Source organism: Antechinus flavipes, chromosome 5 (genome assembly GCF_016432865.1).
Source record: "Antechinus flavipes isolate AdamAnt ecotype Samford, QLD, Australia chromosome 5, AdamAnt_v2, whole genome shotgun sequence".
NCBI classification, from domain to species: domain Eukaryota; kingdom Metazoa; phylum Chordata; class Mammalia; order Dasyuromorphia; family Dasyuridae; genus Antechinus; species Antechinus flavipes.
The window spans coordinates 63973666-63989687 of NC_067402.1; the positions used below are offsets into that span (position 1 = coordinate 63973666).

The 16022-nt window shown below is 34.0% G+C and overlaps 1 protein-coding gene and 1 long non-coding RNA gene across 3 annotated transcripts in view; one reads left to right on the forward strand and one right to left on the reverse strand.

Annotated features, from left to right (window-relative positions):
* Positions 1-4676, forward strand: part of LOC127564034 (uncharacterized) — a 42415-nt gene extending 37739 nt beyond the window's left edge. The window contains exon 3 of the long non-coding RNA XR_007954174.1: positions 4199-4676. This is a non-coding gene — a long non-coding RNA (uncharacterized LOC127564034). The remainder of the gene's footprint in view (positions 1-4198) is intronic.
* MPP7 (MAGUK p55 scaffold protein 7) overlaps positions 4397-16022 on the reverse strand; it is a 230004-nt gene continuing 218378 nt past the window's right edge. For both annotated transcript variants that reach the window (XM_052000274.1, XM_052000275.1), the window contains 4 exons: positions 14159-14252; positions 12989-13097; positions 9844-9987; positions 4397-8083 (listed from right to left, as the gene is read on the reverse strand). In XM_052000274.1, the coding sequence (XP_051856234.1) occupies positions 7904-8083; positions 9844-9987; positions 12989-13097; positions 14159-14252 (527 nt within the window). In that variant the 3' untranslated portion in view covers positions 4397-7903. The remainder of the gene's footprint in view (positions 8084-9843; positions 9988-12988; positions 13098-14158; positions 14253-16022) is intronic.

Here is a 16022-nt window from a genome sequence, read left to right on the forward strand (position 1 = left end):
TGCCACTTGCCCAGTTGCATTTTATGGTGTTTTCCCTAGATATGAGAATAGCTTGTGATGGCTTTAGGGTGGACTAAACTGCAAATGTTGCCCTTTTCAGTGGGAATGAGGAAAATGCACACATACTCCTTGATACCCCTGAATCTCTTATAATTTGACATAAAAGACATTTACTTTTTATGGGTAGCCTGAGAAGCCAGTAAGTGGTGGACCTGTCAGTTGGATTTGGTGCTAGGAAGTTGTGAGTTCAAACCTTTCCACAGACATTTAATCTAGTTATGTGACTCTAGGCAAATCACGGTTTGGTTTCCTTAGCCACAAAATGGAGATAATAATAGGACCCATCTTACAGGCTGGTGTTAAGAACTGAAAGAAAAAACATGTTAAAAGTATTTTTAAGCCTACCTTAAAGTGGTTATGTGTGTATATATACAACACAGGTCCTCCTGACTCCAGGGCCAGTGTCTGTCTACTGCTCCATTTAGTTGCCCAAGTTCATATTTATTTTAAATTTGCTTGCAAGCCTTTATTTTGAAAAGATTTCAAGATTTCACATTAAATGTAAGCTAGAAAAAAAAAAATGTGAGTCTAAATTGACCACTCAGCTCCCATGATAAGGATAAGTGCTTCTACTAACTTCAGATGTAGAACTTCCTGATCTAGGCTGACGTAGCCTACCAGGTAGCTTTACAGCTGGCAAGTGGTTATGCTATGTATAATACATAAAAATATACAGGATGTGGAATCTTTACAAATAAGACATTTTTTATAAGAACTTCCCTTATGGGAAGGTAAAACTCCAAATACATAAAATTTAGTGTTCATGAGAATTAGGTTGTTACTCAGCAGCTTTTGATGATTTCAAAGCCCCAGAACAGATGCCAGTTATGTTTTTGAATGAAGTAATAAAATGCAGTAATCCAGGAGGCAGGGTTGCAGAAATTGTTCACTTCCACTTTTTTTCCACAGTTGAAATAAAGGGGATGATTATTAAAATTGGGCTCAAAAGCTTACTTAAAACCTTTCACTAGTATCTGAACTTCCCTTAAAGGTATCTAAACTCTTGCCCACAATTAAGTCAGTTGCAATGCTGTTCCAAAGCTATTGTGGGGGAAACAGGTAGGATGAAAGATTCAGACCAATTTCTTCCTTGGGGAGATGACCTCTGTTAGCAGTCAGTCAAGATTCAGATATTGGGAGCAATAGAAAGCATAAGATGTGATCCTTGCTGGCTATAAGCTAGTTGGGGAGATAAAACTCACATCCATAAAATGAATACTGTCTTCTGTAATTAGTGTGTGGTCCAGACCATAAAATAAGAGAAAGCTTGGAAAAGAACTTGGGCTGGTTCCTGAGGGTGTGGAGAAGTGAGAGTATTCAAGCAGATATGATCAATTAAGAGCTTATACAATTAAATATGAGAAAAAAGGAAGAAATAATCCATTCCCCTCAAGAAGCTTATATTGTCCAGGATCATGAAGAATGTAAACTGGTTAATAAATGGAAGATGATTTGAGGAAGGTAGTGAACACTAATGAATGTGGCCAAAGGAAAGATTTCCTAAGAAGACAGTACTCTAAAATGAGCTTTGAAAGCAGCCAGGAATTGAGGCTGATTTGGAAGAGGCAGTACATTACAAGTGTATGAAGTTTCTGTAAGGGAGTAATAGTGGGAGATGGAATGTCAAGTTTGGGACTGCATGTAGGATGGTTTGATTGGAATGGAGAATATAAAATAGATTAGAATTGGGCTCTAAATATAGAGTGATGAACTTGTATTTTTATTCTGGAGTCAATAGGGAGTTACTAGACACACTTTTGTTTTAAAATATTCCTGATGGCTCCCTCCCCATCCTAACTGAAACTCAAACAAAAATATTTAATTTAAAACACCTGAATGGCCATATCTGAGAATGCATATTCCATTCTGCTCCAGTTGGTGCAGCCCTCTGCAGAATAGGGAGGAATTCTAGTTTCCTTTTAGTTACACCTTTTCATCTGTGCTTCATTTTTCATTTATTGTAGTCATTGCATAGTGTATTGCTTTTAAAAAAAATTCTTTTCCTTCTTTTAAATTTTCAATAGTTTTATTTTTTCCAAATACATGTAGTTTTCAATCTTCGTTTTTATAAGACTTTTTGTTCCAACTCTAATATATGTGCAATTCTTTTAAACGTGTTTCCATATTTGTCATATTGTACAAGAAAAATCAGACCAAAAAGGAAAAAACCATGAGAAAGAAAAAAACAAACCACCAAAAAAAAGTGAAAATACTATGCTTACATCCATATTCAGTCTCCATATTTTTCTTGCTGGATGCGAGTAGCATTTTCCATTCCAAGTCTATTGGAATTGCCTTGAATCACTATATTGTTTAGAAGAGCCAAATCCATTACATAATCATTACATGATCTTGTTACTATATAGTGATGGCCTGTTTCTGTTCACTTCACTCAGCATCAGTTCATGAAAGTCTTTTCAGGATTTCCTGAAAAATCAGTCTGCAAATCATTTCTTAAAGAACAATAATATCCTATAGCATACATATACCATAACTTATTCAGCCACTGTCCCGCTGATGGGCATCCATTCAATTTCTAGTTCCTTGCCATTACAAAAAGCCACCACTGACATTTTTGCACATGTGGTCCTTTTATCTCCTTAATGATCTCTAGGATACAGATCCAGTTGTGAGACTGTTGGATCAAAAGATATGCACAGTTTGAAATCCCTTTGGGCATAGTTCCAAATTGCTTTCCAGAATGGTTGGATCAGTTCACAATTCCACCAACATTGCATTAGTATACCATACTTACTTTGTTCTAAATTAAATTCTTTCCCTCTGAATTTAATGACTCTTTGGTTCCACATGTGCAAAAATGTTTGTGGCAGCCCTCTTTGTAGTGGCAAGAAACTGGAAACTGAATGGATGCCCATCAATTGGAGAATGGCTGGGTAAATTATGGTATATGAATGTTATGGAATAATATTGTTCTGTAAGAAATGACCAGCAGGATGAATACAGAGAGGACTGGCGAGACTTACATGAACTGATGCTAAGTGAAATGAGCAGAATCAGGAGATCATTGTACAAAGCAACAAGACTATTAAGACAATCAATTCTGATGGCTCTGGCTCTTTTCAACAATGAGATGATTCAGACCAATTTCAATGGTCTTGTGATGAAGAAAGCCAGCTGCCCCCAAAGAGAGGACTGTGGGAACTGAGTGTGGATCACAACATAGCATTTTCACTCTTTTGTGTGTGTTGTTGTTTGTATTTTGTTTTCTTTATCATTTTTTCCCTTTTTGATCTGATTTTTCTTGTGTAGCATGATATTTGTGGAAATATGTATAGAGGAATTGCACATGTTTAACATATATTGGATCACTTGCCATAGAGGAGGTAAGAAGAAGGAAGGGAAAAAATTAGAACACAGGGTTTTGTAGGGATGAATGTCAAAAACTATCCATATATATATTTTGAAAATAAAAAGCTATGATTTAAAAAAAAGAAAAGAAAAAGTTTTAAAAATAAACAAAAAAAGATAAATTTAATAAGTAAATCTCATTTTTCTGAATTTCCCACATTAATCATTTTTCTTTTTCTTGACCTAGGCTATACTGATTTAATAGCTCTCTTAAGGAATCTCTCACTCTAAAAATGCAGGTTAGCAATTGCTTTGCATCTCATAGGTATGTCAGTGTGGTATAGTAGAGAGAGTATGGGACCTAAGTCTGAATCAGCAAGTCACAAATTCCAATCAGATTTCAGACACTTACTGGCTGTATGCCATTGGCAAATCACTGAACCTCTCATTAGTAGAGTACCTAACTCAGTTGTTGAGTGGATCCAATGAGATACTATAGGTTAAAGTGCTTATTCTCATAAATCTAATTAATATTGTCTGAGAACCTTGAGACACCAAGGGGTTTATGGCCTGGCAAAGTCAGCGCCACTGAGTCAGAGGTGGGACCATGACACTCTTAGGCTGCACTGGCTTCCTGGCATTTCTGACTGTACTACAAACTGTTTCTTTATATTATATACCATAGTTTTTCACCAAAGATTTGAGAACAGGGGCGTTATTATTACATGGTCACATCTTTGCTTTAGAATGATACTCTTAACATAAAGAAAGAACATTTAAAGAAGGGACAATGGGATGGTGGGAAGATAATGAGGTTTACTTTTGATAGGTTAAATTGGGAATCCTTATGGGACACCCGGGGGGAAAATATCCCTGAAGGCAGTTGTGATGCGAGGAAGAAGTCCAGGAGAGAGAAATCAGTCTATATTTGGAAATCATCTACTGAAAGAAGGTAATAGACAACAGAACTATCAGAGCAAATGAGCAATACACTTTTCTTACAAACTAACAATACCCACCACATACATGTTGTGTCAATAATTTATTCTTCAGTGAAAGAAAGTAACTTTATATTTCAGGCATGGCATCAACTAAGAAATTGATGGCAAGTTCAAGTATGGTGCTGGATACAATAGTACAAAATGGTGACGTCTGCTCTGCGACAGCAAATGGCAAAGTATAGTGAGATACCAAGTCAAACAGCTTTCAACAAACTCTACACATCACATTCTGCACATACTTTAACACTGAAGTCTTCTTTTGCATTTCTATATAAAACCTTGTTAGTTTTTAAAAAAGAAAATAAATGCTAGTGTCTTTATTTTGGGGAAGTTTTTTGTAACGACGGCACTACAGATCAGAGAAGGGAAGGTCCTTGCTAGCGTGATCAAGACACAGTATCAAGAACGGCAGCCTTACGGATACCAAGAACTCTCATGGGTGGCTGAATGTCACAGCAAAAGTATATTTCAGTCTGCCATGGTGAATCAATAACTTCAAAACACTTTATTTCAGAAGCCTGAACAAAATAGGGCCAACTTTTTACTGCAGAAACTCTGAGTGCTACATATTCAGAGCCAGTAATGAGAGTGTGACATAATATACACATTCTAAGTAAAGAATGTCTAGTAAAAATGAAAATTCATGGTAGTTATTGACTACTTCATTTCAGTCCCACCCTTCTTCTTCCTTAAACAACAACAAACAAGTTCCAGTATGTCAATCAGAGGAGTGTAGATTTTCCATCTTGATCTTGGATTGTCTTTATATCCAACTTGGCTTTTTAATGCACAGACTTTTAAAAATTTAACATTCCCTATGCTCTCAATGCTGGCTGACAATCCAGCCTGGGAATTGGGATATGTCTGTTAAGCTACTGCCAAGAGCTACGGTGAGGCTCATAAAGCAATTGTCGTGTTAGGAGGCAAACTACAGAATCAACGGCCTCTTGCTACAAGATGTTGGCAAATCCCTCTAGCTGTCCTTAGGTCCAACAAATTCTGATTAAGTTTTAATTAAAGCTGTTTTTAAGTTAAAGGATTGTAGCCTAAAAGTAAGTGTGCTTAACTGTGTCACTAACTGACATTTTCAAGTGCAAACCTTTTCAAATTGCCATCACCTCATTTATTAAAATTAGAGATGGGCTACCTTCACATACAAATATTGTCTAGGTATGATCCAAAATGAAATAGATCAGAATACATCCTTGAGGGTGGTGGCAGTTATTATTTTCAATTAACTATATAATAATAGTACTCTTTTCAGATTTATGATAAGATGATTTTCTTAGCAACAACAAAAGAATTGAGCCTGCACTAAATTAAGGCTTTGTCCATACAGAGAGTGACTTGGATAATCAGGGTAATTATTTAGACAGTGGTACTCTGAAAAATCCAATATTGTCTCAGTTTTCTGGATATTCCAGGTCAAAGGGTGTTTTTTGGAGTGGTGAAGCGTAGGATGAGGAGATGAGAAACAGCACTAAATAATACATATTTTTATATAGATACACATGATTTAAAGGACATTTTCACGAGTGTACAAAAAAGAAAATATTTATCCATGACTCATATTTCTTTCAAGGGCCATCGGTCAGGGCAACTTGAGCAACATCAGATTTGGCATCCCTAAAATTAACAGGTTACTAACTATGTGAATCTGGAACAGAAATAAAAAACTGTAATAAAAATTTGACAGTGTACTCACTAATTATTATGAAGATTTGAGTAAAATTTGTGTTCTAGCTATCTGTGGTAAAAAACAATATCTGTCAAGTTTAATGAAATATCTTAAGTTTCTTTTTCACTTAGTAAGCCTGAAACAAATATAGGGAAACCAGGCACTTAATTATGCACTGAAAATACAACAAACTGGTGGTTCCCTCCCTCTGTACATGAACCATTGTCAAATATATACATGGAATGTTGAGCCTGATTTACAAAACCACCATTTCAATTTATGCTTTCACATATAATCCATTTTATGAATAACTATAGTGACAAGGAATTAAAAAACCCGACTATCCCTTTAAACCCTTTCATAAATATATAAAATTTCACTAAATTCTTTTTTTTATTAAACAAGACATCTAAATTCTTTACATGTGAACATAAAATAATTCATTTCTTGTCCGAATGTCACAACTGTGATGATTTTTGGTTAGCAAGGTCTATGTACTCTGAACTAGAAGGTCAATTCACTTATGCAGCTAATAGCTATGTTTAAAGCTTTTTACTGAGTTTTTGCATGTCAGTAGTAAATCAAGAAAAATGAAAAATCATATTTACAAATACATAATTTGTTCATTTACTGTTACAGAAATGTAAGAATGTCATTTACTGTTATAGAAATGGAAGGATGATGAAATCTAGTTGATATTAAAAGTGGATCTTTGTCTCTATATTATAATAAAAGCTAAAATTAAATGTGAAATTTTATAATTTAACAGAATTGGATATTTTTCAAGTATATGGCAATAAATTGCTTATAATTTTAAATAAATCAGTGCAACACTTATTTGCTGTATTTGTAACAGTAACTTGTATATATCTGCTTTTCAAATGTGAAACACTTTCCTATCACTTATTGAAAAAAAATCTGTGACTAACTAAATCTGTTTTGAAATGACTCCAGAAATTTTTGCAGATGATTAAAAAAAAAACAAAACTATTTTGTTGTTACTTATCTGAAGATACCACTGAATTTATAAAGTATAATTGCCACAAGGAAAATTTTGTAAAGTTCCATATGTAATATTAAAATAAAAATCTATTTTCCCTTATTAAAGTTTTTGTTATACCACCTACAAAGACATGTCAAGTGTGTTCACAGCACACAAACCCTTTTCAGAATATGTTTTATAATTCACTGGGCAATTCATTTATGAAAGAGTTTGAATAGACACACTGTGAATATATGCTATAGGTAAAAAACAAAAACCAAAAAACCAACCAAACAAAAAAACCACGTTAGACTTTCAGGGGACAGCAAGAGAACTCATCTTGATAGTTAGTCCAGTTAAAACTGTGATGATCTATCCAGAAAAACTTAAGCTGTCCTGCCTGTCTCAAGAACTGCAATTTAAAGTAATGATATTACCTTTGACTGCTAACATGCAAACTTTATGGCAGTGACCACATCTGAGACTATTGAAGCACTGATCTCCAATATATATTAAAGTCTTTAGCGACTTCTCTTTTAAACAAAAGTTTAAACCTCATTGTGGATATATAGCTATATTAAAGACAACCAGATGTTCCAAAGCTTAGCTTAGAATAGAGAATTGGGCAAAATTCCATTTAAATTAAATTTAGATCTTATTTGCACATCTTCAGTATGGTAAAGGACTTTAAAGAACAAAATAATAACAGCATTCCACTTCATCAAAATTGTAACTGCATAAGTGACATAGATTTAAAAACAACCACCTATCAGTGACAGAAATTTAAAAACCCTTTCACCAAAAAGGTAACTTCTTTCTTTTTAATCATTAACCCTGTTAAAAGAGACTCTGAAACATTCTCTTCTTTCAGTCTTAGGAATGTAACCAGCTCACTGGAACCCAATAGGTATCTGTCTCCAATTTGTCAAAAGTTGCTTTCAGCTCATTATAAGCCACCGTGAGATCATCATTTACTATAATTTTGTCAAAAAGATGGCCATATTGGTTTTCCATTATCTGTGCAGATTTAATCATTTCTTGAAAGTCGTCTTCCTACAAAAACATTTAAAAGAACCAATCAATTATATCCCTTCACATTCATAGAAAATACAGATTTTCTGAATGTACCGTATCTAGATCTAAGTTACCAATTATTTCCTCCTCACTCTAATAATTCAAATTTACTCTTTAATTGCAATTTTCGGAAGTTGTCAGTTTTAATTATATCTATCTGAACCTTCTTGTAACTAATATCTTCTTGCCAATATCCAGATCTTTCCTTTTTCTCCTTTACATAATTAGTATTGATTAATAATTAATAATATCTCTGCATCAGTAACACTAGGAAGTTTGCTCTAATAATGTTTTATCCAGGTGCATTTTTTACAGTCACTATTAGCAAAGGAATTATAACTAACTTTAAAGAATACTAACTTTACTTTTTTCAAAGTTTGACACAGTTGCAAAAGGAAAGTTATTATTGCTTTCCTATATCTTCTCATGTCTAATTCAGTGATGGTTTCACTTGCTTTCTGAAGCAATACAAAAAAAAAAAAAAAAAGAGTTTTTAACAATACTCATAATTATACAATGAAATTTAAGTACACCAAATCCCAGTACTGTTACCATATTTTTAAATCATGGAAAACCTTTTAAGAATAACTAATTTCAGTGTTCATTTTAGTGCAACATAGGATTTTGCAGCAGGATTACAAAACCATGAAATTTGAACATGGGTAGGTTACAAATCAAGAACATTAGGTAATGTGGATTATATCATAAAAACTATTAAACACGGATGCCTGGATTTTTAGAAAAATCATTACCCCTAAAAAGGAATCTTTAAAATCTATAGTGATTTTTGGGGGGAGTGGAGTGGGGAGGGGATTAATGGTAGTAAAATATATATACATATATATATATATTTGTTTATGAAAGTTAATGATAGTTTTGGCATAGTATTCCTCATTTTAATCTGTTTACTTTTTTATTTGGGGTTCAAAAGCAGAACCAAAATCCTGTGCTGAGGCAAAGGGAAACAATGAGGAGTCACTGCCAGTAGTCTGTGTGGGTCCTGTTGCCCGTGCGGCTGTGCAGCGGCTAGTCAGGCTGTCCATCGTTCTTTTTAATCTCACCAGAAGGAAATATACAAAACATCAGCATCTATGCACATGAATGACAAAAGATATATCTGACTTTTCAGCATTTTTCTAAGTTTTTACTTGTGTGGAATTAGTAAAATACATATTGTTTTTCCAAGTATAATTCTGAGGTAATCTCATTGTCTCTGTTAAACTTTTTTGTTACTGTGATAAATCTGGTTGGCAATGGTAAGAGAAAATAAATGGCAGGTTACAATGTTCTTCACACATTTTGTCAAGTACAAAGAATATTTCTAAAATTAAAAAAAAAAAGAATAGCTCTAAATTTTTTCCCCTACTTTTGTGTGATTAAGATTAACTTGAAAGAACTTAATTTGTTAAGAGAGTTATACAGTTATCATGGGTAATAAAAATAACTGACACCAAGTTCCCTGATATGCTTGCAAATATAAATGAATACTGATCAATTATAATTCACTCTTTTCACAGGAAGTGTTTAATTTATGCTTTAAGGATGAAATACATTACTAAAGTATAAGCTACTAGCATCTACAAAAGCAGAAGAGAGTCTATACCTAGGAATTATGCTAAATTTTTACAGAACTTAAGTTATATGATCTGATAACATTATGTTCTTTCTAAAGTTGATCACTATAGCATGAGCTCATACAGGGCTGCTCAAATATTTCAGCAGCCTGTTAACCTACTTACTGTAAAGGGTTTTGCCGTTCCCTGATCATCTCGACTTGAAATAATCTTTGCATTTCTTCTTGTCTCTCTTAGACGCTCAATGGATGGAGGCTTTATAAATATAACAAATGGTTTAAATTCTAGTGTTCTTAAATGCTTCACTGTCTGAGGGAAAAAAGAGAATGTGATGAGTTTGCCACATTTCTTAATGGATAAATATGCAGAGCAAAAATGAATGCTCTGGACAAAGAGATAGTGCATGAATTCTTTTTCATTCAAGGTTACTTGTCTTTTACTCCATTTAATATGCTGATAAAATCTTGTTGTTTGAAAACCATGAGAGACCTCTGGAAAAAATCCACCTGTTTATGGGGAAAGACATCTTAGAACATGGCCTGATTTGTGCAGAATGCAAAAAGAGATGCTTTTCACATTAAATGATCAAGAAATGCTGTTTTTGAGAAGCCCGTTACTGCAAGGAAAACAGGCATCTTGGACCCTTGAATACTCTGAATATGGACAGATTACATTCCTTCAGAACTGAAATTCCTGGAGGATAAAGGCTGTTGATATATCTTCATCACTATACAGAGAGCTTTGCCTAGAAATGTTCAGGCATTTAGATATGTTGCATTGAATTGATTCAGGGTATTTAAGGAATGAGACTGGGACAAACTTTGACAATCTTAGCTGTGTTTATAAGAAAACCTAAATCTAAAGTGTCCTTTAGGTGGCTATTTCATATGTCCCATGCAGACTCCAACGATTAGCATGTCCTGTTACTACTTTTCATAGGCATTTATGCTACAATGTGATTCAACTCAATTTAACAAATAGTTCCTGCATACAAAGGAGTTTACACTCTATCGGGCAGACATGACATACATATGAAAAATACAGACTGTACACAGTAATTGAGAGACACAAAAAAGAAAGAGACAGAGACAGACAGACAGAGAGACAGAGAGAATTAAGAACACACAAGCAAGTGCACTGACAAGTGAATGGGGGAAGACATCAGGAGGGACCTTGTCTAGAAGGTGTCAATTGTGGTTTAAAGGAAACAATGGAAGAGGTGAGGAGGGATATTGTATACAGAAGACCACTTGTGCAAAGACAGGGAAGCTATAGATGGATTGTTTTATATGGGGAACAGCTAACAGTTTTTTAAAATGGAAGTGTGTGTGTGAAAGGAGTAATATGAAATAAAATTTAAAGGTAAGTAGGAACCAGCCTGTGAAGACTTTAAATACTAGGCTGAAGATTTTGTATTTTGACCTACAGACAGCAGAAAACCACTTTGGTTTCCGGGAATGGTCATGGTAGGGGCATGACATGGTTTATGTAATGGGAATACCAATTTGAGGGTTCTCCCCACAGAGAGAATATATAAGCAGCAAGGAACCCCAAAGGTGCTATAAAGTCCAGGCAAGACGTGAGAAAAACCTGAACTGGTACAGAGGTTACTTGAGTAGAAAGAAAAGGACGAGTGGAAGATACTGTGGAAGTAGGAAACTGACCGACAATGACAAATAAAGTTGAGGGAACAATCAAAGAAATGAACCTGGGTGACTGGAACAAGATAGTACTATCAGCAACAAAGAGGAAAGATATACATTATGTCCCATTCCCCCTTTCCCTCAACCATTTTCTATTCCTTTCCTCCTTTCTGTTGCATCCTCTCAGTCACCCAGGCTTGTAACCCATGATTCCTTATTCTTTCTCACCTTCCACAGCCAATCTGTTGTTAAATCCCACTAATTCTACTTCTGTAATATCTCTGCTCCTCTTCTCTCTTTAGCCCTCAGCATCACAAACTTGGGTGACTGCCACAGTCTCCCTTGCTTGAGCCTCCTTCTCCTCCATCCCATCCTCTGCTCTTCGATTAAAGAGAACTTCCTCAATCACAACTGTGACCATAAACTTCTCTGAACCTTATTTCCTTCAGGATCAAACATTACGTTCTCGCTTTGTCTTTCACACACCTGTTTATAGGCCATTCCTAATTCTCCTGGGGTAAATTACTTCCCTTTAAAATGACCTCTCAATAACTCTGTACATCTTGTTTTGACCTAAGTATTCACATGTTAGAAGGTGAGTTCTTTGAGGGAAGAAGCTGTTTTATTAAGCTTTCCTTTGTAGCTTTCGCATAGTGCCTGGAACTCAATTAAAACCCTGTTGATTTGGTTTGCTATTGAAATTTAAGAGAAATTAAGGATGGATATGTAATTTCTCAATACCATCATATGCATAGAGATGGTATTTGAGCCCATAAGAATTGATGAGTTCACCAAAGCAGAAAGAATATATTAAGAGAACAACAGGTTTATATAAATTGAAATAATGAACATTTTTATTCTCTCCAGGGCAACTTGTACTCATTTTCAAGAGAAAAAATATTTTTGTTTCTTAAATTTCAACGCTTACCAATCATAGCGATTCATGAAAAAATTTACAAATATAACTTGCTAGGCATTACAATTAATCCAAGGTAACTACAATTTTCTTTTAAAAAATCTATTTAAGCAAATTTCTTTGCTACAGACACCAATACATTCTGATAGAATGCAAATTCCTTCAGAGTAGAAATTTTTTTTTTTAAATATTCCCGAACATAGGGCAATGTCTGCTTAAGAGTTTCTAAGCCATGGATAAGAGCTATTTAATAAATGCCTGTTCATTGACTGATTCAACAAAAAGTCAAAATAAGACTATTCAACTAAATGTAAAAATGTACTTTTGTATCAAGTTACAAAATCTTCTTGAAGCACAAAAAGCAAATAGCAAACAGAGAAGACTGAATTCAATAGGGGGAAAAAACCCACTTTTCATTTATTGTACCATTTATAATACTAAAATTAGTTATCCTTCAATAACTGATGGACTTCTAAACACTGATTTATGAATATGTGCAAAAGTTGTAGAAGTTAAAAATTGAGCATAGTACTGAAATTCTGAAAGCAGATTTTAGAAAACTGTTAAGCTTTCAAGAAGTTTGTTTTTTAAATGAAAGGTTTCACAACTTATCTTTAAATGTTTGTTTCATCTTAGAAAGGCTATAAATGGTCACAAAGGATATGGAATACAAATTGAGCTGATACAGTTTGTCTTTAATTTGGTACCCTGTCTTGAAATGTAATCAATGAAAAGTGTATTGTTTACTTACATGAGGCTGAACGTCCAACAAACAAACCTTGTTTTTAGCCAGAACAGATCGAACAGAGTCTATACTTGTGCCATAGTAGTTGTTTTTATATTCCCCATATTCAATAAACCTAAAGGAAAGCAGAGGTTGAGTTTTATCAGGCTTATTCCCAATTTTTCAAAAGGAATTATACTCTGTAAGATATAATTCATAAGTAAAAGATATTTTTGCTGAACATATGTGATTTCTACCATGTTTTATAAAAAGGAACATTGCCAAGTACTTCAGCATGTCAATTTAAAAAAAAAATCTTCAATTTTACATTTTCAAATCAGTAACACCTGCTTGTATTACAGTCAAACAGAAAAAAGTATTTTGATCCAACAGCACACTAATGTTTTCCATCACCTTCTTTTCTGAACTAATGCAATGTAATAAAACAGTGGATAAGCTAAACAATAGAAACTACTGAAATTTCATTGCATCGTCCAGAACATCCAAAATCAGCCTTACAACTAGAGGAGGAACTAGGGTGGTGGTTAATGGAACCGGGGCAGCTGATTATATGCTATAAAAATACAAACAGTTTGCCAAAGAGAAAGGAACATTTTGAAGTTTCAATAAAATCTCACAATCCTGTTTTAAAACACACATTGCTCCCTGAAATATTTAGGGTCAAATAGTAAAATTGGGAAAAAATATTCAAGCAAATGGTGCTACCATAATCATAGTTACTGTAACTTAAATCTTAGAAGGAGAGGGCAAGAGAAGAAGGGAAATGAGGTTGCAGGATTTTCATGTAGGTCATGAATTTAATGAGAAAAGGAAGTGTCTGTTCAGAATCCAGATATCCTAGTATAAAGTTTAAACATACTATTGTAAAGGAATGTTGTCAAAAACATAATATTAAATTAGTAGAAAAAATATAAGTATTCATCTCCTCTAAAACTATTCCTGTGCTTTTAGTTAAACAAATGTATTAAAGAAAAATGTTATATTGCTAGATAATTTAGTGGTAGAAATTTTCATTTTTCTTTTCAGACTATAAAAAATCACTTATTAAAAGGATACTTTTTAAAATTCAGATTTTTTGAAAGTTAAAATAAATATTAAATGAAAAAAGAGATGGTTAAAATATATCAAAACAATATTAGCAATTACTTTGAGAGTTGTAAAAAGTTTTCTACATACTTGTTATTTTGGACATCTGTCTCAAACAAATGCTTGGAAATGAAAATATATTCAACACCATCACTTTCTTGGCTTCTTCTTGCTCTGGTAGTGTCTGTGATTTAATTAAAAATAGTTTTAGATAAGGTTCACCTTCTCTACCATCAGAATACACACACCCACATCCATACATCTTCCCTCCTCCCCCCCCCCCCCCCCGCCATATGCTTAGAATTGTCAATACAAATCCACAACCAAGAAACAACAGCATCACCAATCAAAAAGAACATTATATTTACAGTAAAGTTTCAATCATTAAATTGCCATTACAATGGTATTTATGAAAATGAAAGTTTCAATTCCTATGTAGGGATTTATTTATGCAGGGGTGATTTTTAAATTTAAGGGCATAAATGAAAGCTCCACAGGAAAGACTATATATAGAAAGACAAAGGTCCAAGACAAGGTATGAACAATGTAGCACCAAAGGCGGAGGGAGAGAGGGCAAGTGGAATCCAGTCCCAGGCTGGAGCCACAAGGGCTCCTAGGCCATCTCTTTGAAATCCCTTCTTTGATTCAAGGAAACTAATATCGAGAGAGATTAGATGACTTGCACATAATTATCCAAGAACAAGGATTGGAGTTCAGTTCCTCTGATTCTCCCCACTGCACCATACTGCCCCACCAGTTACACAATGATCCACATTCCTATTCCTTAATGAAGGTCACAACTCTTGGTCTGGCCATTCCCTCAGTCTTTAATTAGACAATGATAAGACTTTTTTTATAAAGATACTCAACAGTAATTTAGACTATCCTCTCAACTAATTCATGTTAATAAATTTTACTGCAGAGGATAATATATGAAACTAACCTATAATGGGGCCCTTCAAGCAAGGTGAATTCTATTTTAAGATTGGTAAGTAAAAACTAAATAATTATTTATGTACAAATATATCATAATAAAGGAAAAGACTGGCTGAAGAATGATTTTTAAAATGATGCAGATATGACCTAACTTACCAAGTGAGAGTATATGTGAGGATGGTAATGTTATGTTTATCATTGCCATATATACACAAATATATTTCTAGTACCAGTTTGATTAACTTTAGACAATTTGAATTCTCAGATTCTGGCATCATTTAGTATATTGTGCACTTTTGTTTCTGCCTAAAAAACAGATGCAACAGAGATTTTTTTGAATATATTTTTAAATAGAAAGAAATCCACTGAGGCCGTGTTTCATCTCAAGGTATTGTGATCTTATAAAGATTATTCAAAAATTCAGGTCTGGCAAATACTATGGATGAGCTGCTCAGAGGATAAACTCTTATTCAGCAATACATTAAGTATATTATATTAAGTATTAACTTAAACTTTAAGTTAATACTTAACTAACTCAAGGCCTATAGTTTAGGCATAAATTGTTAAAAGTGGCAAAGAGGTGATATTTAGCTCATTGATATGACTTAATTCAAAAATTATTTATTGGTTATGTAATTATATACTCTCCACTAAAGTCCAACCCCAATGTCTTATGCTGGTACAGAGGGGCCTCAGGGTTTTTGAAGTTAGATTGGTAAAGTATAAGTTTTGACAATTTCTTCCAAGAAAGAAAAGCTGGGCCAGAGGGCAGACTTTATGTCTTATGTGTGAAAACTAGTCCAGCTAAGTTTGGAGACGGTCATCATCAGGTTAACCGCAGGATTGTAGATTTTTTTGGCCTCAGTAACTACCAAGGCACTGAAAGGGCTATGCATGTGGTGTAGGGCATGCCCATAACAACAAAAACAGAGATCTCTGAAACAATTATGCCCAAGGATCTGAGTTTAAAACTTAGCTAATGAGATAAGATATTTTTAAATATGCTACAACTTGGAAT